Source organism: Rhamphochromis sp. 'chilingali' (assembly GCF_963969265.1).
Source record: "Rhamphochromis sp. 'chilingali' genome assembly, chromosome: 11".
Classification (NCBI taxonomy): Eukaryota; Metazoa; Chordata; class Actinopteri; order Cichliformes; family Cichlidae; genus Rhamphochromis; species Rhamphochromis sp. 'chilingali'.
The window spans coordinates 19,286,565-19,312,989 of NC_137938.1; the positions used below are offsets into that span (position 1 = coordinate 19,286,565).

At 41.0% G+C, this 26,425-nt stretch overlaps 2 protein-coding genes across 6 annotated transcripts in view; one reads left to right on the plus strand and one right to left on the minus strand.

Annotated features, from left to right (window-relative positions):
* Positions 1-358: 358 nt before the first annotated feature.
* On the plus strand, positions 359-23,451 carry st14 (ST14 transmembrane serine protease matriptase). 2 transcript variants are annotated; one of them, XM_080896609.1, is made up of 19 exons: positions 359-624; positions 7,654-7,798; positions 8,427-8,587; positions 10,226-10,296; positions 10,678-10,847; positions 11,537-11,572; positions 12,017-12,245; positions 13,753-13,892; positions 14,006-14,106; positions 14,456-14,565; positions 15,414-15,544; positions 15,983-16,087; positions 16,230-16,337; positions 16,717-16,830; positions 17,321-17,440; positions 17,895-18,075; positions 18,736-19,004; positions 19,396-19,535; positions 19,650-23,451. In XM_080896609.1, the coding sequence occupies exons 1-19, from the start codon at positions 598-600 to the stop codon at positions 19,809-19,811; spliced, it is 2,520 nt and encodes an 839-aa protein (XP_080752735.1). In that variant the 5' UTR covers positions 359-597; the 3' UTR covers positions 19,812-23,451. The 2 variants fall into 2 exon arrangements, with proteins under 2 accessions (XP_080752735.1, XP_080752736.1); XM_080896610.1 differs by having other exon boundaries at positions 19,399-19,535.
* The window catches only part of kirrel3l (kirre like nephrin family adhesion molecule 3, like), a 35,116-nt gene continuing 28,865 nt past the window's right edge, over positions 20,175-26,425 (minus strand). For 3 of the 4 annotated variants that reach the window (XM_080896612.1, XM_080896611.1, XM_080896614.1), the window contains exons 11-15: positions 25,549-25,747; positions 24,607-24,726; positions 24,305-24,414; positions 24,062-24,151; positions 20,175-23,943 (exon numbers count right to left, since the gene is read on the minus strand). In XM_080896612.1, the coding sequence (XP_080752738.1) occupies positions 23,452-23,943; positions 24,062-24,151; positions 24,305-24,414; positions 24,607-24,726; positions 25,549-25,747 (1,011 nt within the window). In that variant the 3' untranslated portion in view covers positions 20,175-23,451. The remainder of the gene's footprint in view (positions 23,944-24,061; positions 24,152-24,304; positions 24,415-24,606; positions 24,727-25,548; positions 25,748-26,425) is intronic. The other variant, XM_080896613.1, reaches the window with a different exon arrangement.

Here is a 26,425-nt window from a genome sequence, read left to right on the forward strand (position 1 = left end):
ATATTTTGAAATAATGCAACAGAGTTTATACTCTGTAAACAGTCCACATGAATGCATAATGGTACAAGCTTTTTATGAAAAATCTTTAGATTTTTTTAATACTTGGCAGCAACCTCCCTAAATGGTCAGCAGGGGGAACACATGTCTTGAAAATAAAGAAATAAAAGCTTCCTCTTACAGTAAGTCCCCAAACAGAAAAGCAGCTGGTTTAACAAAATGTTAGTTTGTACTCCCGGACAGCATATAGGGGCAGTTATAAGTTAAATTGCTCTACCTCAGGTGGGCTTTCTTTTTTGGGTGGGGACAGGACCTACAGGTGTTTGGGGGCGTGGCTTGTGTTATAGGCGTGTGAGGAAAAAAAGTCGGTTTCAGGTGTTTCAGCATTCCCAGCCCTCGACGACTCAGGAAGTGAGTGCTGAAGCTTTGATTCGTCGTCAAGAAGCTACAAGATTTACTTATTTACTTTTTACTGAACACTACAGCTTCAAGGTCCGAACCTCTGCTGAATTTTTGTGAAGGAGAACAAACTAACAAGCTACAGAAAACAAAAAGGGTTGTCTCGATCCCGTGGGACTTCTCTTGGATCCTTCTTTGAAGATGCATTCCGCCAGATATGACAAAGATGTAAGTTTTGTACAACTTGATATGCGAGTCTTTATTTATTTATTTATTTATTTATTAAGTCTTGGGTATCAGCATTACCTCGGCGTTTCCTGTTTGGACACGCTCACAGTCGCACAGATCTTCTGAAGTTAGATCTGCTGCTGACAGGCTCTTTGTGGGCCGTGTCCACGACAAGAAGAGGCACTAATACATCTCTGCAAAATGTAACCTTTGATCCTCGTATATTTAGCACCTGACAGCGATTCTGCTAAATCTAGTCTTAAATGACTCTTGTTTCTAGGCTTCGCCCACCTTGCGACGTGATGTGCCCTCATCATAATGAATGGATAAACTGAGACTTCTTGAGTAGAAAAATGGGTCCTTCTCCGTTTTTTATTTTGGACAAAGTGTCCAAAAGTTTGAAGTGTTTGACATGTTATTAAGGCAAACAAACAGCTTTTCAGCTTTTTACAAATCAAAGTTGCATCTTTTAGGCAGGTTTAGTGTAATATCAGATCAACTATTAATGATTAATTATTAAGCCTGTGAGCTATTTCCGGTTACCACCTGAGAAGAGTTGTTTTCTGTTCCTGCAGTAAGAGGAAGTGAAACTGAGATGGTCTCAGACAGTCTGTTACTAGAAGTTTGACTGAATGTCATTTACATCTTTGAATTAAAAAAATCTAAACTGTAGATTGCCCCCAATCCAGAAACCTGGGTAGCCTGTGCTGGCAGAGAGGCCCTGAGATTTTCTCTTAGAAGCACACACATTTCTAAGAAACTATTCTAATATCCAGAGCAGCGTCACATTTCCAGTGATTTCCCAGCAAAAAGGTGTGGTGTGGCTTTTGGAGAATGGAGGCTGGTGGATGAGCAGGACTTCAGTTTTGACAATAAAGTTATTATTGTTGGCATTAAAAGCTTTTTACTGAACAATATTTACTCAGGCTTGCATGTTCAGTGCTAATAGGATGAGAAAACTGCCGAGAGCGTTCTTTGCCCAACCTACAGGTCAAATTTTCCAGGAACATGCATACATTATTTAAATGTCCATACCATTCTACTTATTTCATACGGTAATTCAGTCTTGTTTAAGACTCTGTGCATTAGCAGTGCATCATGTGGGTGGAAAGAAAAGTGACAGACAGCCAAAGGTGAATTTCTCTTAGCAAAGGGATTCATTAATGGTTTCAAGGCTTTGGTCAGTGCTGCTTAAAACTACTAGCACTTCAACTTCTCAGCTTAGTGAGAAACGTTCAAACTTCCAAGCAAGTTCACTGTGTGGTGTAGTGTGAATAAATAACAGGAACTATATATTGAAAGACATTAAGAAAGAGCTAACTAATAATGTGTTGAAATATCTCCAGTACCATCGTGTAGGTTGAGGATGCTCTCAATACATAGCATTTGACCCAAGTAAGTGGAAGAGTGTTTTGTGACTCAATCTCTGACTTCTACTAAGACACAGAAAAATACTACCTTTTATATGAATTCTGAAATGTTACGCATATCTACAAGACTCAAAATCAAATGCTATATAGCACAAGAAGTTGTTGTAGATAGTAAACCTGCGCACATCTGTATGAACACGTTCAGTAGTTGTCCAGCCTTGATCATAAAGATGGTAAAAAATGCATCCAGTCCTTTAGGGTTTCTTAAAGTTGTGGCAAAATTTGAAATCTACAAAAGCTTTTAATGTTTCTAAATTTAAAAGTGTGCATATTGAAATGTGATAAATCAAAATCAGTTATTGTAAATGTGTGCTTGTAGTTCATTTGCAACTGCAGAATTACTACGTTGTCACATGTGGCCTCTTATCGTTACTATATTTACCACCACCTCACTGCCTGACCTATTTCCTTTTCCGATGTGGTGTAAAAACATACTCAAGTAACTCAGAACCTCTCTGACATGTATACATGCTCAAGGACAGAGTTGGGGATAGATAGATGGATGGGTGCATTAAACCCAAGAAGAAATCTTTTAAATGCAGAGCCACAGAGCTGACTGCCACACCTTACCTTTTTAATCTTAAAGCTATGACAGACTGTTGCTTGAACGAAACTGTTGTTGCATAGTTTCCCCAAGTTCTTTTTTCTTTTTTTTAAAGATTTGATTACTCACAATGAAGTCGATCTTAGATACTGGATCAAATGGGAATACTGTGATTAATGCACTCTGCCTGCTGTTTGTGTGGTGACTCAGCAGAGTTGGTAAATAATTCTTCAAGCAAGGCCGTGCTGCCTTTTCCTCTCTGTTTCGGCCTACATTTCAAATCCGCCATGTTAAAACTTAGCAACAAACGTGACAGGAACGCGGTGATGATGTCAAATCTTATGTTGACTTCACCGAGTGGTACATCCCTGTTAACGCTGACAAAACTGGAGACGGCTTAAATCTTACACTGTCTTAAATGCGGTCAGTAATGTTCAGCCTGACAGACTTTATTGCATAATTCAGCTTTAGCCAGCGTCTGCATCTTTGGGTACAGAATGTGCCAGTGGGCACGACCTGATGTATTGTTCTTCCTTCAGCACTGGGTAAGATGCAGTAAGGGATGATTTGTTGAATTATCTGTTCCCAACCTTCTGCCTGGTTCAACATTTTTCCCACTGTATGCTTGGAGCTATTGTCAGGTGAGAAATGTGTGTAGGCGTCTGCTCACTAAAACTTAATGACATCGCTGCAGTCTGTATTGTGCTGATTGGCTCTAGTGGTTGCCGTACCAAAGGCATATAAGGTAAAGCCATCATTTTTAGACAGAAGCGTGTTTATGGATTTTAAGGTTAACTACTGCATATGTTTAACAAGCTGCATAAAGCCTGCTGTGGCTCCAGAGGGAGCTCGGTAAAAAATCTGCATTAATTGATGTCACTTAGGTCACCATCTAGTGAGACTGCACACTAGTTTTACAGAGAAAAGTCTGGGTGTCTGGAGTTAAAAACAAGTGGCCAGCCTGTCCTCGTCTCTGCCCGAGGCGATTAGCTAGAGGCTGTATTAGCTGCTGCTATCATAACGCAATGGATCTGCATTGTGTGTGTAATGTAGCCTCTAGGGCTGCGCAAGGGAAAAATACAGAAGAAAAATTTCTGGATTTTAGTCTATTGATTTTGATATATAAATTGTCCCTCAGTAGTCTAACAATGGTATGGCAGTACAATACTTGGCCTCTTGTGAGCTTTGTATCATTGTGGAGCTGTGACTCTGCAGCCCCCAAAAAACTTCAGAAAGTCCACGTCTAAGAAATGCACAGGGCTACACTTGAGTTAAAAGAACAGAACAAAGGCGTCGCTGTCCTTGTTTTTTTTCTTTTAAATATCTGATAGGATTGCACAGAATACCAGGTGGCACCTATGTGAGCAAACACTGGTGTAGAAACATGGCAGCTTGCATGTTGCTCAAATTTTGTTCACACCCGTCTAAGAGTCTTAAAGGATCAGTGGGTGTGTATAAGTGTGTATCTGGAAACGCGTAGTACTTTAAAAAATGTTTTTAATGTCAGACGTTTAGATTTGTTATGGTACCACAAGTTTTATTTTTATTTATATGTATGTATATATATATATATATGGCTTTGCATGTCATCATCTAAACGACACCATCTGTAAGCACTTAGCAGTTCCCTTTGGCTGTGGCTTAAATGTCAACTGTGTCAGTTCTGTGTTCCTTCTTCACTAGTGGTGGTTGACTACCGCAAATTGCGTAACATTTGTCTTTGTCTTTCTTAGCAATTTATTATTATAGTCATTAGATAAACGATTATGTCAAAAATGAAGATGTATAGAGTCCTTTAAAAAAACAATCAAGTGAAATGGTAGTATCTCAAAGTATAAGAAACTGCTTTTGAATATACTAAAAAAAACACAGTAAAAGCTCACAAGTAAGCTTTGAGGCCACACCTCATGGTTGAACTTTCCTGCTTGTAAGACTGGTTAGACGACAAAGACGCGCTCAGTGACTACTGCACCCATGTGGTGAACCAGATTGATTTCTTGTTAACCATTAACAACTTTTTAAGTTTGTAGGTGTAGACAACCTGTCCTTGAGCAACACACCATATGCAGCTCCAAAGTCATGAAACTTGAAACACTGGGGGCAATGGTTTAGATCTTCATTAGATGACTGCACTGCTTTAAAGTTAATTTGGGGCTAAAGGAAAAAAAAAAGACTGCGCTTTGCTAAAAGGTGTTTGCTTCTTCAATTGTTTGGCAAGTGCTTCTTTTGAACTGCGACAAGATGATGCATCTGTCTGATAACCCCTCCTCTTCTTCTTATTCATACTGTAGTGTTGTTTTTGTGTGTGTGTGTGTGTGTTTTGTGCTCCTCCTTCTTTGGTTGTAAAGATGGGGCAATTGGTACATACCACTCAAATCTCCCCCTAAATCTCTCTCTTCTCTTCCTTCTCTACCTTTATTGCCATTGCATATAGCACATACAATGAAATTTGTTGTCTCTTTTTAATAAAAGAAAGTTGTTTTCTTGTTAACCATTAACAGCTTTTTAAGTTTGAAGCCAGTAGTGTAATGGAGTTTGTCCAATAAATAAAAACTTCTATGTAATGATATAAAAAAGCCAATGTATAAAGATTTCAATGTGCTTGAGAGGTTAAAATCGTGCAAGAGTTTAAAGTACTTTAAAACCATACATGCCACAAAAACCCACTTAAATGCCTTAAAAATGAAAAATAAAACTTTGTAGAGGGGCTCTTACTGTGCCTTGGAGCAGCTGGAATGATGCTGGAAAACTGAGAATTGACTTTAGTTATGGCTGCTGGATTAAAAACCGTTTGTAAAACTGGAAGTACGGGTCTCTAAAGCCCTGCTACATGTTCCAGATGGCAACATTTGAGAACCATTGAGCTAAGCTAGCTAGCTAAAGATCCATTTCGTTACTATGAGTCATCTCCTGTTGCTGTGGAAACGGGTAACTTCCTTCAATACTTCTACACTTGTGTCTGTCCTATTTTGTTTTTGTTTTTTTTCTTTTCTGTTTATATCCACAGCCTTGAGGTGTTGCCGTAGTTGGTTACCACCAGATGCCAACAATAACGAGCCCTGTAACGGTTGCGCTCTCACTCTTGTGTGGTATGCTCACACAGAAGCTTCAGTGCTTGTCTTTGAAGGTTGAAGTTCTATTGCAAGGCTGTGTTGTTAAGTATGCTTGTGCATTTTTAAGCAGGCATATTTAAATGCCAGAGCTTTCTTAGCAGGTATACGCTGTAAACCTGCACATCAACTAGGCTACATTAGTTTCTGCCAACATCTTCATAGTTCAGTGTTGACTGATGGCCTACAGTCATTTAGGGTGGCATAGCTCACTGAGTTGGTATTTAAAAAAAAATGCTGCATATTCAGAATGAGAGAGTATTTCCTTCTTCTAGCGAAGAATAGAATATGGTGAAAAGTATGTAATAGTTTTATTGGGCTATGATCAGGGTGACTAATAAGGAGAGACCCTGGAGCACTTGCTGACCCCATATCTAATGATTCCCCTCATTTTAGCCCATGATTGCTGTTCCAGATTCCAATTAGAAAGCATGTGTGGAAGCCCTAGCTGGGCAAGAATAGGCCTTAATTGCCATGAGTTATCATCTAGACTCATGTAATTGAGCCCCCATCTTAAGGGGCAGCACATCTGACAAATTGATTTAATACCAAAGTGATTCTCCATCCCTAATGGCACTCTGGCTTCTTCACTCAGGGGCTACTGGCACTGAATTCATTGTGTGTTGATTACTAACAGGCCTAAAACCTTTCTCTCTGTCCACCCACTTGAGCGAGATTGGTAACAGACTTTCATACAGTATCGGCGCACACACACACCCTGAAGCACATGTCCATATTATGATTTCTTTATCTTGGTTATCATGCTGAATTTCTGAATGTAAGCGTGTGTGCTGCTGCGTGAATAAAAAAGGCACAGTTACTAAACTGGTTTTGTCAGTGTTGTGTAAAAACAAGTCACCTGTCTGAATTTGTCACTCCTGGAAAGTAGTCCAAAGTGTTTCACAACACACGTAACTGCTGCATTGCAGCAACATATTACTTGGAATAAAACAGTTTTTTCTACCTTGTATACAGGGAGCTCATTTCTTCATGACAGCCAATGAAACATGTGAAGTTTAAAAAGTAAAGCTTGAAGAACTCACAGATGTGCTTTTCACTTCTGTTGTGGGAATAAGAGTTTGCAAAGTTGTTTCTGTAATTAAAAGTATAAAAATCACTTTGAATCTACATTTCAAAATTTCATAGAAATGGTAGGTTTGAACCATAGATGGAGAAGATAATAGCGAGAGGCAAAAATAATTTGTACCCATAACAAACCCACAGCAGACCTGGGTGCACCTTCATGCTTTGCAGCATCGTTTATTTGCTGTATACACACAGTTGGCTGCAGCTCTCTCTCGCTGCCAGCCGCACACACGGACGACAACAACAATACTACAGGACCCAGTTCCGTGCAGGTGCGTCCGCCTTCCCTGCACGGCACTGCAGGCCATGCCCCACCACAATACCACTCCACGCAAAAGTCAAAAACATGTATTGATCATGGTAGTCTGTACATTACATACAGAGATTTGACTTGTGCAGACAAAAATCTACCATTAAACACTATAGGCACTACACACAGTGCCACACCCTAAATGACATCATCCTCTAAATGGCACCATTATTTATAATGTCAACAAGTAGTTTTTATGAAACTAACTAACAATAAAGACCATAAGCTAATTAGGAAAACCTTTATTAAAGTATCAATCAAATGAGCAGTACACTAATTCTCTAATAGATTTCTATACTGCTGACCAGAGAGAACTAGCTGGCCATTAGAATACATTGGCTTCATTTTTCAGACCCAGAGGCTATGCCCATCTTCTCTACAGTCTGTTTTAAAGACCCACTTCTTACCGGTGAATTTTGGTCACTATTTAGGAAGGTTTAGGAAAAACTAAATATTTCTCTGTAGCTCGCGGTGTAAATGTTGTCTGCACTGACAATGTGGCTTCCTTTCTGTTTGCTCACTGTGTTTTTTGTTCTCTTTCTGCATCAGGGTCACAGCAAACATGAGCGGATCGACTTTTTAACCCAAAAAGAGAAGGCACCACCAAAGAGCAAGACTGGCATCGTGATTGGTGTTGTTGTGGCACTTCTCATCCTTTCAGCCGTCGCAGCTTTCCTCATTTGGTTTTTTGTCTGTGAGTATTAAAAGCTTTCTTTGAATATGCTGTCCAGGGTGGGTGCTTGGCGTGCGTGCTTTGAAATGCTTGATAAATTCAAGATGAAGACAATTGCTGGACATTGTGTGCAGACGATCTGTCCGAAAATCAGAGTTGTCTTTGACAGAATGTAAATGGATAGTTGCGTTGTTAACATTGCTTACTGCCAAACCTTTTAGAGCATGATAAACAGAGAAGTAGATCATTTACACTTGCTGTGAAAGCACAGCTCTTTGAATGTGAGTGCAAGAGTGGCTTGTTTGGGTTTTGTAATTTCCCATTAGTGTTAGCCTGTTTGACAGCTCTGACGTTCTTTTTAATAACGCAAAGGAGAAAAATGTCACAGAGACCATGGCGCAGCTTTCTTGTCATTTACACATACGGAGCCTGATAAAAAGGCTTCTGAAGTCTTGATAAACACCGTCTTGATTTAACTGACTGTTTTAATTGGCCTGAGAAGCAAACTGTCGTCACAGCATAAGATTGCACTGTACAGTCTCAGCTTGTGCTTGAAGGCCTGTTGAAAACTTTCCCCTTTCATCAGAAGCAACCATCTCATCCCATTTTGTTGATCAAACACTTAACTCTCATCTGCTTCTCTTCCAAGTTAAAGATGCTGATTCAGATGCCGCCCTCAGTAAGCAGCTCCGTCAATCAGTACCGGTTTTTAGCGGGCGTATGACGCTGGTTAATCAACCTTATGACCAAAACCTGGAGGACACCAACAGCCCAGAATTCCAGGCTCTGGCAGAAAAATTGGAGACAGTTGTAAGTCTGACACCCTGTTTTGTTCCCTTTCTGTCATGTGCATTGTTATTGTTAACTATTTAGAGCAGAGTTTTGAGTGCTCTTCTTAAGGATTAGCACTGAATGTTGTTTGCCATTGAGGAAATGCTTTTTTAAATATGTCCATCCCAGTGCACAGAAAGCGCTAAAGGGCACATTTGTGTGGGTGGAATAAAACTCCGTGCATTCCCTGAGTAATTCCCTCAACAGCATCTCCTATTATTGGAGGCAGTGGAGATGTTTGTAGCACCACTTAGGAGAATGTTGATAACAAAAAGCCCTCCCTCAAACCCATCAAGCGCACACTTGCTCACTGAAAGCTACATAAGTGAGGGTGTTAGATGAGAATTAGAGTGGAAGTGCTGGACAAGAATATTAGATGACTAGACAATTGGATGAAAGCTTTGCGATGCGCACCCCTGCTTCCAAAAAAAGTTGGAAAGGATGCCGAGTAAAATCTAGACAATATATAATGCACTCATTTCCATATCACTGAACCCTTATATTTAATCTAAAAACAAGAACAAAGACAGCATTGCATGCTGTAAGTAAGAATATTTAAGAAAATCTACACACATTTTGAATTTGATGCAAGCAACATGTTTTGTTTTTGTTTTTTAAAGATACCCAATCACATTTACCACTGTATTGCATCATCTCTCTTTTTACCAGCACACCGAGTGTCCTGAGGATGCTGTAGTTTAGAAAGCAAGTGTTTGCTAATTCTTGCTTGATATTGGATTCCAGCTGTTCAGAGCCTCCCTTTGTTTTAGTTTCAGTCTACTGAAAAATATTACATGATGTTGTGTACAGGTACTTCAAGAAAAATTCCCCAATTTTGATTTGTCTGTGCAATTCCACTTCCCTTCAGTCCATCTTAAATGAGCTCTGACTTGGAGAATGCAGTGTTTTTCTGACCCAAGTCATTTTCGCTACTTAATCAAGTCTGGTTTTTGGTTTTGTTGAACTAATTTTTCTCCCCATTCTTGCTTCTAAAAAACTCCAGTCTGCTGTTAAAATAGATAAATAAATAATGATTAAGCTCTAATAGATGTGAAATCCTCCACTAGACATTTTTTCAGCCTAACTTTCTAGCATGTTTTTTTTCAGTATCTGATTCAAAACGGTAAATGGACCTATACTTATATAGCACTTTTCTACTCTACCTGAGCACTCAAAGCGCTTTATACAACTTGCCTCATTCAGCCATTCACACCAATTCATACAAGCACTTTTTTCTATGCTTTTTCCTGAGTAAGTGCTTTCTGTCTAACATCGCATACATTCATACGCCGATGGGTGGATCGGAGAGAAACTTGGGAAAAGTATCTCACCCTAGGTTATTTGGCACACAGACTGGGCGCAGCCAGGGATTGAACCAAAAACCTTCTGATTCGTTTTTAAAAAAAATGACTGTAGTTTTCAGAAAGACCAAAATATTTCTGGTCTGTCTTTGTGCTGCTTTCAGTCACATATAATTTATAAAAAGAAGGCAAATTAAGCTTTTGTTTCAGCTCTTATCACTAACTATTATACTAACTACTATGCTATTTATATGTTGAGTATGAACACATGCAGAGATCTTATGAATATTAAGTGGAATACATTGTCTCTCCACAGCTGGGGAACTATTTAAAGAGAGATCCAATCCTTGAAAAATACTACACCAAATCTGTAGTCACTGCATTCAGGTACTGTTGTGATCCTGAGTTCTTCTATTTTTTTTTTTTTTTTTTTTAGTAGTGAACAGTCCGCTACAGTGCTTGTTTAGGTTTGATGTCCAAAAAAGAAAAAAAGATGCACTAAATCTTGAAGGAAGAAAATGATTGTTTTGCACAGAGGTTTTTGTTTTTGCTAGCATTACAGGATTCAATGTGGTCTAATTGGTTAATACCGCCTGGAGCTATGCTTGTAGTATTCCACAGTAGTAATATATGAATCAGTGGCTAGTAGCAGTAACTAATAATATTAGCTATTTTAGCTTTTGGTATTTAGCTGTTTAGGTTTTTGTGACCTCTTGAATGCTCAAGTCTGTTTCTTTGATTCCATTTCCATTTGTCTGCTTACACCAGCGAGGGCGTGAAAGCCTACTACTGGTCTCAGTTCAACATTCCACACAGCGACCTGGAGATGATACCGGACGTTTCAGAGGAGCGGATCTTGGATGCACTGGAGAGTGGCATTAGGCAAAGCCGCTCGGCAAGTGCCCCTGATGTCAAGATCAGTCAAGTCACTGCCTCACGTATGTAACACCAGGGTCTGGTGGGGGGGGTCACAAGACGTATTGCCCTAGTTGGTTTTAGTATTTGATTTTTAAAAATCAAGAAAGATAAAGCTTTGTGAATACAGATCAGAATAGCGTTATTGTTGTATGCTTTCCAAATTGGTATTCTGTGTGCTTTGTATTTATATTACAGGGGCTTGCTTTGAGTTGTGCTGATAAGATGATAACTGATAAGCCAGACCTCTCAGCTTGTGCTGCATCTGAGATTGCACATTTTATGCTGTTTGGATCCTCTAATGATATTAGCTGGGGCCTGGCCTCACTCGAGACAGCCATTTTTCTTCCTTCTGTCTTCTCAGCATTCACGTTGCATTTGTCCACATCCTGGCCACCAGCCAAGTGTTGGCCCTGTGACTCAGTGGTTTCGGTCCTCCTTTTAAAATGATTTCTGTGGGTATGATTTGATGTTGCTGTCCCAGATAGTTAGACAGAGATGTATGAGTTGCTGCTGTAGGGCAAGGTGAGATGGAGCAGAAAGAGCTACACACCATCACCGGTTCCCTTAACCGCAGGGAAATGGAACAGAAAATGTGCAACCCAAATATTTTAGGCTCATGCATCAAATTCTATCAGCCTCCCAACTTTAGTGACCCATTCTTACCTTTCCTTCTGTTTCTCTGTCACCCACCCCCTCTCTCTGTCTCTAGTCACGGATTCTCGTATGGCCAGGGACCCAAGAGCCAGTGAGTACTGCATGTCCCATTTCAATCACTCGCAGTTGTAATTTTCCAGCTGGCTTGATGCTCACGCTACTGCCAGTCTGTAACGAATGACTGGTCTATCCTGTACTGTACATGTGCTGCTGCTATAGTCAGAGATTGAGAACTGAGTATCAGGCAAGAGTGAGACACTTTTCTTTGACTCCGTCTGATGGGTTCTAACGTTCAGATGTATTATTTTGCATTACCGTAATTGCCGTCCTCACGTTAACATCAAGTGACGGTATAGAACTAACTACTGATGACTTATTTCTTCAGGCAAAAGTCTATTCATTTATTTACAATATTTGTGTAAATGTGTTTTACAAAGTCACTACAGGCCATGATGATGATTATGTTTTCTTTTGGCTGTTTCCTAGTGCCACATGTCCCTGCACACTCTGATTTAACCAGTGTTCTCATTCACAGATGATTGTTTCTACCGTCTGGAAGCTGACACAAATCCCCAGAATTTTTCATCTCCAGGGTACCCCACGGGCTACCCCCCCAAGTCACGGTGTCAGTGGCAAATCCGAGCCTCGGAGGAAAACGTTATAGTTGTCAAGTTCCTTTATTTCTACATTGAGGATGACTGCTCAGACGACTTTGTCTACATCTATGACTCTTTGAGTCCAGACGATTCTCAGGCCATTACAAAGTAAGTAGTGGTGTAAATATCCAGAAGGCTTGTGGTAGGAGTATGAATAATGATTCTTTATTAAAGGAAATTAAAGGATAATACCACTATGCCATTTACTAGCTAAATGTCTTTTTGTTGTTACTGCCGTATTCCCTGTGAAAGAAATTCCATTATTTAAAAAAATACAAAAAATGTGATCAAATATCGAGTATGATATCAAATAAGCCATAACACCTATCAACATGTTGGCTTTTCAGCCCATTAGTATAAAAGGTGGTCAATTGTGCACTTTTCATAGAGGTCTGCTGTGCATTTTTCCACAGACACACCTGTGTATTTGCCTGCTAAACTACCAAAAACTGCGTTTGTAGTAGTTCCCACTATGCTGTGTATCTTCAGGACCACATTATGTCATGACTAATAGAGATAAGGTGACAAAAAGTAAACCAGTTAATTGAGCTTTTGTTTCTACAGTACATCAGGTAAACTGTAGTATTGCTGCAAACCTTGGTAAGAGGATTTCTACCAACATTTGTCTTTTTAGTCCCGATGATCAAAGAGATTCACAGAAGAGAACTGGTTACTTTATGTTTGACTTAAAGGTTGCAAAAGGATATCTGAACAAATATTTTCTTGATTTAGGTGGAACATGTTCCACTCCAATCCTTTCACTGGATTTTTGATTACATTTTTTGGGGGCTCTGAAAGCCTTTAGTGCTATATGTCCCGTTTATTGTCAACTTCTGAGACCTTGGTGAGATTGAGTTGGCTCAAAAGGGACCTCTCCTTTCAAACGTGTGAAAGGTGCCACCCTGAATCCTGCTACAGCACTGTCTGTAATTGCACTTTGTGATCAGTGGGATGGATATGATTCTGAAACTACAAGCTCCTGAATGCAACATCAGTTGTAGCTGCAGGCAATTTCAAACCCAGAAACCACTGCCAAACACATGCGTGTTACCAAGTGATGCATACAATTTTTATAATACTATTGAGTGATCAGCTTTATCCAAGGTGACATGAGGTTTATGAGAGCCATAATATAATACTCTGTAATGACATTATTCTACTGAGGGTAGATGTATTGCTGCTCTTGCAGCGTCATTCACACCTCCGTGGCTCTGCTGCCAGCAGAGCCATGCTAAAACTTTTTTGCTAATGTTCCCCTTGTTTGACTTTGAAAGTCGGCCTAAGCAATTTCTGTCCATCTCTCTGCTTCATTTTCTCTTTCTCCACTTCCCTCTGCTTATCTATTGATTTCTTCTCAAATTATTATTATTATTTTTTTCTATGAAGCATTTTAAATCTGTTTGCTGTATCGGTATTTTAGTGCTTCTGGCTAAAAATGCATACAGTTACGTTTGCCCTCTCTTAGTTGGAGCACGTAATCTCCAGTCAGTGAATGCATCAGACACATGACTTGGCTTCATGGTTGTCTTTCCTGTTTTCAGACTGTTTTTTGGTTTCCATAATCATAATCAATTTTGTTTACCTTGCTGCTTTACCGCTTCTCCTTGGTTCACAGGAAGTGTGGTCAGAGGCCTCCTTCTAACCCTCTGGAGGTTGTGTCATCTAACAACATCATGCTGATTAACTTTATAGCTGAGACTGATGCTCAGAAGCCTGGCTTCCAAGCTGCGTACAGTGTGATCCCCAAGGCTGATGGTAAAAAAGCAGACATGCATCTAGATGTGCCAAGATGTTACCTTTACACGTAAATCCATGACAAACTCCAGTATGTTCTGTAAGAATCTAAATGTATGACATGTTCATTTCAGTTACGTGTGGTGGCAGCCTTTCTCAAAAACAGGGAAACTTCACTTCCCCACTTTACCCAAGCTTTTATCCTCCTGCTAAAGACTGCAAGTGGACCATCACGGTATGTACCACTCTGCCTTTCCCCAGCCCCTCCTCTGCTTGAACCTTTACCCCCCCACACACCCCCTGCTCCTCCTCCTTCACCATGCTTAGCCTGCCATGAGAGAGATGCTGAGGCAGCACTACTGCTCAGTACCTCTTCTATCTTCATCTGTCAGACTGCTGTTTCTACTGCAGTTCTAGCTGGGCTGCAGTGTTTTGTGTGTTCGGTTGAGTTTGTTGGTGTGCATGTAGTGTGTGCGTGTGCGCGCGCTCAGTTCCATGATAGCTGTGGCTTGGTGTGTATCTTAGTTCTGTGTGTGAAGGGAGGAAAAAAAAAAAAGACAATCAGCTATTCTTTTGTATTACAGGTCGCTCCTGGGAGCAAAGTACGGCTGAGGTTCACCATGTTTCGCATGAAAGAGCCTGGAGTGGACACGCGTTTATGTCACAAAGACTATGTGGAAATTATGGGAAACAAGTAAGATATTCAGTTCCTCATATTGATGTCCAAAATAACACAAAGTTGATTCTGATACCTTTTTGTTTCTGTCTTTTCCTCATTGTGCCAAGGCCACAGTGAAATATTATTAGAATGTGAAAACTAAAATGTGGTATTAACAGGTTCACATTTGGTGTGTATCCTATCAACCTATGACATCATGATGCACCAATAGCATAATTACCTCTGACCAGTTAGAATCATGTGGTTTTTATAGCTTTATCACGTGAGGAGAGATAAGAACCTAATAAAGATGAGGTTGTATTGGAGGATGGGATCCAACATGCGACTTTCATCCACAACAGTTGGTTTTACGTCCCATATGAAATGTGGTATTTTTCATTTTTAGTTGCAGGAGTTGTAATTATTGGCAGTATTTTCATCTAAAAATATCAGCTAAATATGTTTTTCAAAAAAAAAGCCTTTCTGGGATTCCTTCATGGCATATAGAAGGTCAATTTGTCCATGTGCTGTTTTGTTCCTATAATTTCAAACCTATGAGATTTTGTGATCAGTGATTAACAGTGATGGTCGTGGAGAAGTAATTTTATTTGCTAATAGGCCAATACCAGTCAGGTTAATACTAATGTTGGCTGATATATGTACTATATCTACGCATATGTATATATCTGTTAACAAAGCTGTTTCCTTACTTCCTGGTCTGCTTTGACTGCCTTGTGTATTTTCCTTGTTTATTTACAGTAAACTGGTTTGTTTACAACTTTTCTGTCTTGTGCTGCCTCTTCAGAATCTGAGCAATTACTTTTTCACCAAAGCTGCCATAACCCTATCCAAAACTTAAACTGAATTTTGCTTTTGTGTTCCAGGTATTGTGGAGAAGTTGCATCGCTGTCTTTGACCTCTGACACCAACGTTCTAGTGGTTAATTTCCACTCTGATAGGTCTCACACTGACAAAGGCTTCAGTGCAGAGTACAGTTCCTATGATCCTTCAAACCGTAAGTCTTGTCTCTCAACTAAATTTACACAACATGTTGTGTTATGAGTGAAATGTCTGTCACAAAGTGATGGTGACGGCTGTGAGACTGCACAGTAACCATGTTGTTAGATGGTAACTGACTGGTAGTCAAACGGAGCTGTTCATTGTTGATGCTTTCTCATCTGTGGCAGGGAAACTCAAGAGCGAGTCTAATCACTGAAGAGCTTATTTACTGACTCCCTTTTATTTGTCACTGTCAGTCAGGAGCACGTCACTTTCAATACTCTCCACTCTTTGTTGTCTCCAAGTTTGACTAAAATGAATTTATAATTGCTCTGATCAACAGGGGCAAGCATTGGCAGCATGACTCGTCTTGTGAAAATGCATAACTCTGTTTTGCTCAATTTGTCACTATACCCCCCCACCCACCCATGTTTTCTATGTGTTATGGGATAAGCTTGCCCTGACCGGTTTGCCTGCACCAATGGCCTGTGCATCGACCAGAAATTGAAGTGTGATGGCTGGAACGACTGTGGTGACATGAGCGATGAGAGGCAGTGCAGTAAGTTCGCCTTTATCCCTGCCCCGCTTTTCCTACCTTTATTCCTCAGAACTACTTCTTTTGGCATCCTTATTTGTGAATTTCCCAATCATTCATGTATACATCTTCTTAAGATGAATTGTTGAAATTTCTGTTGTTTCAGATTGCGATAAGGACCAGTTCGCTTGCAGTAATGGCATGTGTAAACCGAAACTCTGGGTGTGTGATCATGTCAACGACTGTGGGGATGGAAGTGATGAGAAAATATGCGGTAAGTATTCCCACCTCTTAGAGGACTGTTCAGGAAATGCAAAAACCCTATTTAGCCTATTTGCTGTGCTAATTGTGTTAACATTAAAAGTCCATCACCCCTACTACTACGGCCAGTGACGACTTGGCTGTGTACGCTCATTATTCTATCTAGAATGGAGTTTGTTTGAAGCCTTGCCCAGTCTGCTCAGCGTCCTGTCAGATGCTTAATCATATACAATACATGCGAGAACTCTGGAGGCAGATTTTAATGGCTCCTGTGGCTGCACCACTAATGTCCTTCTAGAACTCATTGGATTGTCTTTCGTTCAAGTTTTTATTTATTTATTTATTTTAAAATTTTATTGCAATTTCTTCACCTTGTGTTCTATTGCCTCAAGGTTGTGCCCAAAATGAGTTCCATTGTGGGAACGGGGTTTGTCTGCCACAGAGTGTTCAGTGTGATGATAAGCAAGACTGCAAAGATGGGAGCGATGAGGTTGGTTGTAAAACTGGTGAGTGTCTTCTGTTATTCTCTTCCCTTAAAAATCCCGCCAACATTAATGATTTATTTGGGTTGTTTGTTTTTAAGCATCTTACACAAACCATTAAATAATGAACCTTGATCCACAGCTCAGCAGTTATAGCAGTTTAACAAAGACGTTTCTCTGAAGACCTGATTCTCAACCCGAAACATTTTATGTTAGCTTTGTGTTTCTTTTTGTTTCATTCCCTCCTACTCTGTACTTCGCTCTTTATCAGCTTCCCTTTCGCTCACTCAGACACACACAGGGGGCACCCTTGCATTTCCTTTTGATTCTCACTTCTGTGAATAAAGAGGGATATTAGACCTGAACCCCAATCAATATGTCCAATCAATGCAATCAGCTCCTCAATCACTCTGCATTGTGTATTCAAGCGTCACTTTGAAGCCTCTCTGATTGCATACTGTTTTACTGGTTAAAGCGTGTTTTGATTTTGGGACGTGTCTCCACCCCACTACAGATACGAGTATATGCACTGACTATAGCTTCAAATGTAAGAGCGGAGTTTGTATCAACAAGGTGAATGCCGAATGTGACCGCGTCCAGGACTGCTCTGATAACTCTGATGAGACCATTTGTGGTAAGACGTGCTTTAATTGCTTCACCCCTTGCGAGATTTGGGTTTTTAAAAATTGCTGTGAGTGGTCCTAATCTCTTCACTGCCATTCAGGTTAGATTGGAGAGGCTGGGCTGAGCTGCATGTTGGCTGTCTGTTAGAAAAGAGCCCCAGGCCTCGACTGCTTTTATTTCATTCTTTGAAAGCAGCTCTTGTTATCTCTGAACTTTTTTGGGTTTTTTTTTACCTACATTTCAGCCTCAGGCTTTGTCTGTATTTATTAATTTAATTTCTTTTCTCTTTTGTTTTGTTTTTTGGATCGGCTAATACGCATGTATGCCTTTTATTAAGATTCCAAAGAGTCATTATTACATTTGAAGCCAGGTTTGGCATCATGATGGCTTTAACTTAATCTCAGTTTCTGATTTTTCTCTCTTGCTTCCTCTCTGCCTCTGTTATATTTTCTGTCAAATTACAGATTGTGGCACCAGGCCTTACAAGCTGAATCGCATCGTAGGAGGGCAGAATGCTGAGCTAGGGGAGTGGCCTTGGCAGGTTAGCCTTCACTTCTCAACCCACGGACCAACTTGTGGTGCCTCAATCATCTCTAACACGTGGCTTCTTTCGGCCGCTCACTGTTTTGTCACCAGCAACTCAGAGTAAGTCACAGATCCGTAGCACTCATACACAACTGTAGTTCTCTCTGTGTAACATACAAAGTGTGCAGAAAAAAACCCAGAGTTCGGCAAAAAATTGCAGAAGGAATCTTGGTGGTGGTGGTGGTGGTATCCTGGGAATGTTTTAATCAGAGTGCCCTATAGGTGGTGCACTAAGCATACTGTTCAGACTGAGACAATTGAATTATGACTGAGCTTGAGATGGGTTTATTTTCACATATTTGCCATACAAAGCATTTAGTATTCCTAACAGTTCTACACATTTTATTTTTTGAATAATTTCTTAATCCAATCTAAAAGTTAAATGCAAAACTAAGCATGAGTGTAGCAGGAGCTGCATTTGTGAAGTTTTAAATAAAAAGTTTTTGTTTAGCGTGTAAGACAGGTCTGGTCATTTTTGTGTGACACCAAAAAATGTGAGATGTTTTTTGCTTTCAGTTCAAGACTTTTTTTTTTTTTAAATTTATTTATTTTGGTCGAGCTGACAGAACCAACAGCAGTGATTAAAGTCTTAAATGTTGTTGCAGGGCTGTTGTAATGGATTACATTAGATTATGCCATGCTTACTCATATTTCTTCCCTATTTTATACCTAAATATATAAAAATGTCAAACTTTCCTCCATGATACTGTACTACCGCAGGAGCAACAATCCATCCAGCTGGCTGTCCTACAGTGGCATGCAGAACCAATACAGCCATGACAACGTGCAGTCCCGCAAATTGAAGAGAATCATCCCCCACCCGCTTTACAATCAAATGACATTTGACTATGACATTGCTCTGCTGGAGCTCAGTGAACCTCTGCAATTTGCCAATACCATACAACCCATCTGCCTACCCGATTCCTCCCATGTTTTCCCAGCAGGCATGTCCTGCTGGGTCACAGGCTGGGGCGCTCTCCGAGAAGGAGGTATTATAAGTGTAATGGTGATTCTCTGAACAACTGTAGTCATTTTAAATTTAATTTAAAAAAAAAATCATTTATGTATTTATTTTTTGGTGACCCACTCTGTTCTTTACATTCCATTCACTGTCCATACCGTTTCCTAATCTCTCCAATCACGACATACTCCTCTTGCACTTCTTCCTGTATCCCTTTCTCTAATCTACTTTATTCCCTATACATGTATTAACACAGACACCGGCTCTCCTGTGTCACCTCTTAAACCTTCATTAGCTAACATTAATCTACCCCGTTAACCAGTTACTGTAGAAAACAGTCATTGGTTTATACCTTTTTTATGACAGCACTGGAAGGCAAGGTCATGTGACACAGTACTGATCCCTTTGTCGTACTCTAGCAGGTCAAGCTGCACAGATTTTACAGAAAGCATTAGTGAAAATCATCAATGACTCCGTGTGTGACGTGGTCACAGAAGGCCAAGTCACCTCCAGGATGCTCTGCAGTGGATACTTGTCTGGAGGAGTTGACGCATGCCAGGTGAGATTGTGTGCACATTTCCTAAAGGCATGGAAAAAAACCCAATTTGTTGATGTGGGCAGATCGCATCCAAATGCAGTCTAACAACCATTCTCCTCCAACCGTGATCACCAGGGTGACTCTGGAGGCCCCCTGGTGTGCTTCGAAGAGAGCGGGAAGTGGTTCCAGGCGGGCATTGTGAGCTGGGGAGAGGGCTGCGCTCGTCGGAACAAGCCTGGTGTCTACACGCGCGTCACCAAGCTCAGAGAATGGATTAAACAGGAGACAAATATTTGATGTTTGTGTGGGGAACAGGCTGGGTTGCAGAGTTAACCCATCCTGTTGCTCAAGGTCATCAGTGCTTTAAAAAAAACCCATCAGACTAAACATGTTATTCTGATCAGAACAAAGCTACTCGCATCAGCTACTTGACTTCAGGCATGGTATTTTATGTAATTTTTAAAGACGATCTTTAGCACAATGAGCATAGTTACCCCCATCAATTCATGACCTCTTTAAGCGGTAAATACAGAGAGAAATATGAAATATATAGTTTGTGAATTATTTTTTTCACTCTTTTTGTCCAGTGTGACTGTTTTAGGGGATTCAGAGTGTTTCTGAGTACATTATCATACTCTGGAAAGTGGTTGTATTTTAAAGTTTTTAATGTGATTTTTTTTTTTTTTTTTTTTTTTTTCTCTTTTGTGAGATGCTTTCATCCTCTTGTTGCAGTAAATATTGCCAGTAAGCTCATGCGGTAAGTGGCTATAAATTTATGGTTTTATGTAATGGCAGAAGTTTCTTTAAAAACAAAAAAACAATAGCTACAATAAAAACAAATAACACAAGAACAAAAATCCAGGTAGGGGAATTTTCATATCCTACTAAAATGAATGAAAACCAAAAACTGCCTTGAAGGTAGAAAATGCAGTAATCAATCTAAAAGCCCACAGTTTGCTTTGGAAAATGGCCAGCAATAAAGTACACCGGTTTGTAGTCAGCAGTCTGAAAATAGGAAAAACACTAGCATGAGCATTGAAGAGTTAGACTGGAGTGATTCATAAAAAGTTGTAGCAACCCAGATCAGTTTTTGTTATTTATAGAGGGCCCTGCCGGTGAATGATTAGGCAAAATCTCATACTCAAGAGAAGGGCAGAGGGTGGTGTTTAGGTCTTGCTGGCTTTTGCACATGTCTGCAGTTAAGCTCAGGGCGACTGGGGTCTCCAATCACACAGCCTGAGTGTAAATCAGTGCGGTTTTCACTAGTTGCAAGAGCAATGCAATCCATTCTTCACCGTGAGAGCTTCCTCTGTTTGATCACGACCCAACTTCACCTTAAGCAACATATCTGACCCGATGGTTTATTCTAACGCAACTGTTACACTCAGGATAAGAACTAGAATTTTCCAAGGATTATTTATTGAAGGGGAGGAAATATTAGAATAAACAATTGGCAGGGTTATATACATATGTTAATGTGTATTTTTTTTTTTTTTCAAAATATGTATGTAGAAAGTTGGGAGAGGCTACAAATTGTAGAAGATATTTTCATAAGCATTGTATACAAACTGTGACTTGGATAATGGACCTTTTATTCTGTGTGTGCGTTTGTATCTATTTTTATATGAGTCATGATAATAAACATCTTTTATCTGATTCCTCTGCACCTAATTACATTACCTGTATCATTTGTCTTTGATGGGGCCTTGTTTTGTATTATGTTGTGTATAATGAATGCAGGCCTTGTGAGACTTTGTCCCTTCTCACAGTAGACTTGTAATGAGCGTGTTCTTCTCCTCCCTGTCGTGAGCAGCGGGCCTACCTGGGGAACAAAGGTGACAGGGCGAACTCATATTGTCAAATAATACCTACCTTTGTCGCAGCTCTATCCTGTTACCCTTCGAGATAGGCGCGTTGGCTTCAGGAGGTGGATACACATACAGTGGGGGTTCCACTATCTCATCTGTCTTCATTAAAAGCAGCACACCACTGGGGGAATAGGAAAATCAACATAGACAGTGCTGCTAATTTATGTATTCATCATTTTTGCTACATGGGAGGCTTTGTTTTTCACTGTTCCCCATGCCCAATGAAGCAGCTCACCAGACTGATTAACTCAGAGGATTCACACGAGCCGTGTTCTTTATCGGAAATGGTTTTATTTAAATATAAATATGTGTACAAAGGTACAAGCAACAATAGCTCTTTTTTTTTTTTTTAGCAAATAAAATTCTTAATACAATATTAAAAGAATGAACAAACAAAATGGCAATTAGTTGTGTTCCAAAGCATGGTAACTGCATTCAGAGGAATGATGAACAACTCAGACAAGAAAATGTGTGAATACCAAATAAAATAAACTGAGATAGATACATATGTATATAAAGATACTTTACAGTAGAGCAGCTTACACGCTGTACTTTAAGGCGTATACAAAATAGAAAAATAAAGACAAGCGATGATGTTTGCCTCCTCACTTTAAGTGACATTTGTTCTCTCATTAGGCTGCCTGGGAACGTTTCATTTCTTTCTTTATATTTTTAGACAAATGGCAGTACAAGCGTCCACACCAAAAACGCCCAGGAAGTGGAATGCGGCCGGGTCAGGTGCAGTAACCGATGTCTCGAACATGAAATGGACATGAATATAAACGCTGAAGAGTTTCACTAGACACATCATTTGCATGCAACAGAGAGAAAGTATGGACTTAGCCATTTGTACAGATACTCAGTTTCAGGGTAGTACTGTTTCTTGTAAACATAGCGAGACGATTTGATTGAGTTGAGTTGTAAAACTTGAGAGCGGGTGGTCCCCCGTCAGGACCGCCTTCCACATCTTACCCCACCTAAGCCTGCCAAAGTTGATTCTGCGTTCAAGTTTATTTCAAGTTCAAGATTGCCACCATTTTCCAAAAAAAAAAAAAAAAAGACCACTTTTGATTGTTCTGGTTCCTACTCCTTGATTTTACAATCAGAAAGTACAGCAGGAAACGATGCAGGGGTAGATCAACAGTTTTCAACATCAGCCCCTATTTTTATTACCTATACAATTTGTTACCATCTTTGGGTTTTCACTGCCTTAACTCGTCCGTGTCAGTACAACATAGAGTCCTCCATTAAAACGAAGGCAATATGCACATTCTTCTCTCCCCACTGGCAGACAACACTTTGTGTCCAACGTGTTAAGGTTATCACGAGAGGCTCCAGAAACACAGGTCAGTCCAGATGTATTCCACTTACAATAGAGTGCCTGTAGCACTTGTTGGTTAGTGCAGCTAGCCTGTTGTGCAGAATAGTTCATGTCTGTCTCTGTGGATAGCTCAGTCATTTGTAGATGATAGAGACACAAATGTGCTTACAATTCCTTTCGCATGCCAACGAAAACATCAAAATGACAGACAACAAAGGTTCTTCACACCTTTTTACCCCCCCCCCTCAAATACTGTACGTGTTAGCTCGTACTGTCTTCTTTCAAAGTATTTACGAGGTTATGTTTACAATTAGTGTTGACACAAAGTAAACTCTGGAATGCAGGTAAACAGCTACCCCAGTCGTTTTGGCCACCCAAATTTAAGGGATGCATTTGATTTATTTTCTGGTTGGCCCACGAACTCGCAGAACATCTCCACAAGTTTGGGTGGTCATCATGTAGAGACAACCTAGTGAGGTATCGCACTGTAATGTTCATCATATGCTTGACTTGAACATCACAATCTGCTTAATTTTCTAGCTCTACAAGTTCACATTACTGTAGATGCTGCCGTCCATCGCAGGTTGGTTATTCATAACCGAAATCATGCCTCCCTTCTTATACTGTCCTAACAAATCCTTGCAGGACTGTCCGAGTAAAGAAAGTTCATGTTAGTCCGCCCACACATGTGGTGACAAATAGTTATCTACTCACTGCTTCTTTACTCTTTTTTTTTTTTTTGGCCCTATCAGACATGAGTCTGCATACGTTGCGAGGGCCGGCCATAGTCGGACTGCTGGGAGGACACTTGTGACGAGGCGTAAGAGAAGCGAGATGAGCTCGAGACCTTGCTGGCCTGATCTGATTGGTCGTACGCATCCACCTTCTCATAGGAAGCAGGCTTAACATAACTGGTGAAGGCGTGGCCATAAGTAGCAGGTAGGTAAGCAGTGCCACTGTAGAGGGGGTCAGTGGGATAAACTCCCCCCTGCTGGGCAGGCTGCTGCTGGGCAGCTTGCTGCTGTTCGTATGAGGTTCTGCTCACTGTGGTGGTTGCGTATCGGTGGGAGAAGTCATAGGCACGGGGTTGGGTGCCGTGCTGACCGTACACGGGGCTGGGGGAGGGCAGCTGCGATGGAGTGTAGACCGGCCGAGAATTGGGCACGTATTCAGAAAATCCGCTGCCGCGAATATGACGGTCGTCGTGGCCACGAACATTGTAGTAACCATTGGTAGGATCCTTTGAAAAAAAACAGAGGGAAAAAAAACATCAATTTGACTTCAGTTCAGTATCATGTGGAAAAAAAGCATGCTTGCTATTTTGAGAGTTTCTTCAAGGAAGTGTTTTTCAGTTTTACCTTGATGTCCGATCTTTCATCCTCCTCCTCTTCCAGGAGGTCGCTGTGTTCTGTGCGCGATGTCCCGGGAGACTCGCTGCTGTTTGGAGCCTGAGGGAAGACCAAGAATTATTAGGATGAACAAGACCTTACTAGAATAAGAACAAAAGAAAGTCTGAACATTACGTTATAATAGTACTGATTTCTCTCTCACAGTCCATGGAGATGTTTGACATACAGAGAAGCTGAACAAAATAGACCTACCATGGGTTCTTTGACATCTTCCTCGTCGTCGTTGCCGCGTGTAGCATTGTGATCGCTGTGAACAATCTGAACTCTGATGTCACTCTTGGAAAGACGAGTGCATCTTTTGCCTATGGGAAATGAGAACAGATTCACTCAACATTGCGAGGAAGATTTGTAAATCCAATTTACACGAAGCTTTCTATTCAAACTCAAGGTGAAACGGCACAAAATTGAACATAATCTTTTCAATTTTCAGCTCGCAGGCACTTTATTATGTTCGATTTGAAGAATTGGCTGTTGACCCTCCTGCCCATACTAACCGTTGAGCTCACCTTTGCCTGTGTGCCTGCAGCAGAGGGAGACCAGAGTGATGACACAGATGAGCAGGACACAGCCGCCACCTACTGCCCCACCTACAATTATCAACATCGGCAGTGCTTCTGCAAGAACAATGGTAACAGAAGAAATGCGTGGCAAAGAGGGTGAGGGTCGATGGTTTGTCAAGAGATGGGGAAGGGATGAAATCAGAGATAGCAGAACATAAGTGTCTAGGAAAGTGCATATTGGAGCAAATGAAAGGAACAGAAGAGATTCTATTCTCTTTTTTTTTTCTTGCCTAGCTAATCTGAAAAATGCTCTAGTGCCCATAAATTGATCTGCAGTAAGCCCTGATCTTCTCACAGTGACTGTAACATATGCTCATGTGGGCAATCCAGCATCTCACAGCCTGGCTATTGTCTCTAATCTCTCTGAAAGAAGGGTAACAAGGCCTGACATGCAATGAAGCAATAGACAGTAATCTAATTAGAGATTCCAGGAGATAGCGCTGCCCATTTCTCTGGAGACCCTGCTCTGCTACGTTGATGTAAATTACTGGCGAGGACCTCATTTTTGGTGTCTACTGCAACAAAGGTTTCCCCTAGCATCAGTGGAGTCGTACCACCGCTGTTTAATTTTAAAACCACTTAAGGGGCCTGCAGCCTGAGATGCTGAGCTTGGCTATAAGACATTGATAGAGACTATGATCCCAGCTGCAAACACATGTGGCTTCCTCTAATTGACTTTTGTCCCTAATCAATATCTATGTTATGGGGCAAACATATTCATTAAAGAAGCCATCTGCTGATTAAATCATATCGATTAGAAGAGCATAATTAAGATAAGCACGAGACGGGGGCACTACTTTTACCCAATCTTCACAGCAAGAACCGAGACTATCGCTATAACTCCTGTGCAGGAGTATTACTCTGGCCCGTGTGTACCTTGCTCCTTCAGCGTGACCAGGGCAGTGCCTGTGCCGAAGCGGTTCCAAGCAGTGCAGTTGTAGCGCAGCTGGAAATCTTGTGAAAGAGTCTCAGATAGCACCAGAGACGACACGACTCCGTGGTCACTGGTTACTGTCTGCACTGAGTAACGACCGGAGGAGCCGGAGGACAGGCTCATGTCCCCAAAGGTCCACACCTGTGGAGAAGAGTGAGAGAATAGACAACAGGGGGTAAGGAATTGTTCTATAAAGAATCCTTCACCTGTGAGCAAAGCAGAAGCCAGCACGGCTGTTTATCCTTAGATCCCTGCCTGCTGCTGTGTGAACGCCGGCTCTCTCTCTCTTGTGCTTTTTCCCTGCTGACCTCTGAGGTGCTCGGTGTCTGACACAACTCACGGACTCATGTTTAAGCTGCCTCCCACGTTTGCCCTGCAGGTGAAGCCTAAGGAGGGTTAGGTAGCTACACTGGGAAACAAGGCTACTTTTTGCCGTGTCTAGCACAGAGCCAGCAGGGCACCTGTCTCTCACTTCTCCTCGCACCCTAATTATCCTCTCTCAGCCCAGCGTACATTCAGCAGTTCAACAGGGTCAGACGACTGATGCCTCTTGGGCCGCTAATTGAATGTGGTCTGGCTGAAACCTGCAGGAAGCCATTCTTTCACCAGCTCCGATAACTCCACAATCATTCCGGTCAGTGTCTGTGTATATGTTTTGTTTTAGCAAGCGAGGTGGAGATGTGCTGGTGCAAAGGTGTAGAGGTGAGGTTAGGGGTAAAGCTCATATTAGTGATGCTGCTTATGTGGGCGGGGTAAGGAAGGGGGAGTATGTACAAACTGAGTGTGTGAGCTAATAAGCATTAGTGAATGACAACACAC

Bases quoted from the DNA above. Each gene is read 5' to 3' on its own strand.
- st14 (XM_080896609.1), top strand. From the start codon at position 598: ATGCATTCCGCCAGATATGACAAAGAT. The intron at 10,848-11,536 runs GTATGTAACACC...CTCTGTCTCTAG, and splicing joins CAGTCAAGTCACTGCCTCAC to TCACGGATTCTCGTATGGCC. The intron at 16,831-17,320 runs GTGAGTGTCTTC...ACCCCACTACAG, and splicing joins TGAGGTTGGTTGTAAAACTG to ATACGAGTATATGCACTGAC.